Source organism: Naegleria gruberi, assembly GCF_000004985.1.
Source record: "Naegleria gruberi genomic scaffold NAEGRscaffold_75, whole genome shotgun sequence".
Lineage (NCBI taxonomy): Eukaryota > Heterolobosea > Eutetramitea > Acrasida > Naegleriidae > Naegleria > Naegleria gruberi.
In genome coordinates, this window is record NW_003163252.1 from 6,872 (window position 1) to 9,251 (window position 2,380).

Sequence of the window (2,380 nt, forward strand, 5' to 3'; positions counted from 1 at the left end):
ATTTGTTTGACAATTATTTGAGCCCATGTTGAAATTAATTGGATCAATTATTGGGGATAATCAAAATGTTGAGAAGGTTGTTGAACCGAGTGATGTTTTTAATATGAATATAGCAGAGTTTTTAGCCAATGATGAGTACATGTCCCTACCATTGGTAAGTCATTGGATTGAAGTGGACTATTTCAATAGTAGTTTAATTCCGAGACAATACTTGATCTGGATTGTGCAATACCTTTCAGGTATGAAAATCAAATATTTAAATAGTGAAATCAATGCTGCTGTTTGGGTATGTGATTTTTTGGAAAATACTATTGGATTACAAGTAACAAGCATGAAATTCGTGAATCAATTGTCCAAAGGAAAGAATTTTGAAAGGGAGGAGTTTATCCCAATTTTCTCAACAGAATTTACGTTTCAATTCTTGGCTATTTGGATTGGAAATTTGGACTTGGTAAAGTGGTGTCTGGAATATCGTTCTGATAATGGAAACAATAGAATAGATACTCTATTGAGAACAGGAATTTTTGAAGGAGAGCCATCCAGCTATAACATAGTATCTTCATACGGGGCTTGCTACAAGAGAGATGGAGCTGGACTAAACATTTTACATTACGCAATTAGAGGAAAGAATGTGGAGATTGTGAAATTATTGATCGAAAAGTACAAAGCCAATCCATTTCAATCTCAATTAATCTCTCCCGCACTTCTTGCATACAGAATGTACACTGCAGCACCCAAAGACGAGCCTTCCAACAAGATTTACAATCTATTGAAAGAAACCTACAAAGAACATCTGGAAAACCATGTCGAATCGAATAAGAATATATTCGATGAGGCGAACATGAAAATTTTTGATTTGGATGAAACAGAGGAAGACGATTTAGAAAAGTTACAAATTGATAAGGGTCCAAATGGAATCCCTCTCAACAAGAATGTGTTGTTAGAAAGAGATTACTATATTGATGAAGGGCTTTCAGATTCTGATGAAGAGTTAGAAGTTAGTGATGAAGATGAAGAGGAGGAATTTATTGATATCAAAACAATAAGATCTAAAATTCATAATGTTGACAGTGAAGATCCTTGGGTACAGTGTGTAGAAACTGAAAAAGAATTATCCAAAAACATTACTGATCTATTGAAGGATACAGAAATAGTACAAGCTAGACATGATTTCATAGATGTTTATCCTTCAGTTCGTATTGGAAAACGTATAGGACTAGAAGAAAACAACAAGAAGAGAGCATTCGAGGCTGGAGAAGGTAATGAATATGAACCTAAATTCAAGAAAAGAAAGGAAATGATAATTCCCAAAGCATTTTTTAATGGATTGACGAAAGTCATTTTAGGAAGTTATAGATTTGATACCATTATTAGCCCATCATCACAGGCAATTATGCAACAGGAAATAGAAAGACTTTGCATTGAATTATTCAATTTAACATCTGAAATTTGCAAATTTTTCATGACAGACTTGTGTTTGAAGAATTTTATATTGGTAGCTTTCAATGCATATAATGGATGTTTTAAGGAAAGTTCAATTGATGAAGAAGCTCTAAAGAATCATTTATCTTCCCTTTCAATGAAGGAGATTAGCTCTGAAAACATTACTAGTATAGTTACTGAAATTAATGAACAAAATCTCATGTTGTCAATTAATTACGACACTGATGAAGATGATCCTGACTTTGAAATTGAGTTTGATGATCCAAATGATAGAGTATTGTTTGGAATTCAATCGGAGAGCAATATAAATCAGACCAAAGAAGAAAGTCCAAAGGACGATGGGTATGAATCAGATTGGTCTGATGAAAGTGAAATTGGTATCGAAATTAGCGAAAATAACGATTTTATATTCTATCCCTCATCTATTGACCAGATAGAAAGTGAAAGGCCTCTCTCAGAAACTATTCTTGGTGATGAATATGCTATCAAGTATGAATCTATTCAGAAAGATGGAAAGTATGGTTTTAATATTTATTCTAAAGATACACATTTAGTCAAGAGATTAATAACTAACTCCCAAGTAGATACCCAATTATGAACTGTTCATGTTGTAGATTCTACCAACCTTTTTAGAGAATTGAAGTGTAGTCATAATATAGAATTCATGTAAATCAATAATTTTATTTCTTATATTTTATCTTTTTCGAATTGTGTGTGGAATTGTATGGTTTAGATGGTTGATCGAGAGATATCTTATTCATCAATCCAACCAGTTGATCCTCAGATTTCTTAGTATTGTAAAGATCCTTCAATTCCAAAGTTAAGTTTTTCAGCTCTTGTCGTTTGGATTCAATTTCATTTTGCAAACTTTTTATTTGATTCTTTTTAGCTTCGATTTCTTCATCCTTTTCCAAGTTTCTCTTGTTTCGAATAGGTT

The 2,380-nt window shown here is 32.5% G+C and overlaps 1 protein-coding gene across 1 annotated transcript; it reads left to right on the forward strand.

The window, feature by feature from the left end:
• Positions 1 to 331: 331 nt before the first annotated feature.
• Positions 332 to 2,041, forward strand: NAEGRDRAFT_74889 (uncharacterized protein; the record flags this gene model as incomplete). The annotated part of the gene is made up of 1 exon (XM_002670000.1): positions 332 to 2,041. The coding sequence occupies one exon, from the start codon at positions 332 to 334 to the stop codon at positions 2,039 to 2,041; it is 1,710 nt and encodes a 569-aa protein (XP_002670046.1).
• Positions 2,042 to 2,380: the final 339 nt, after the last annotated feature.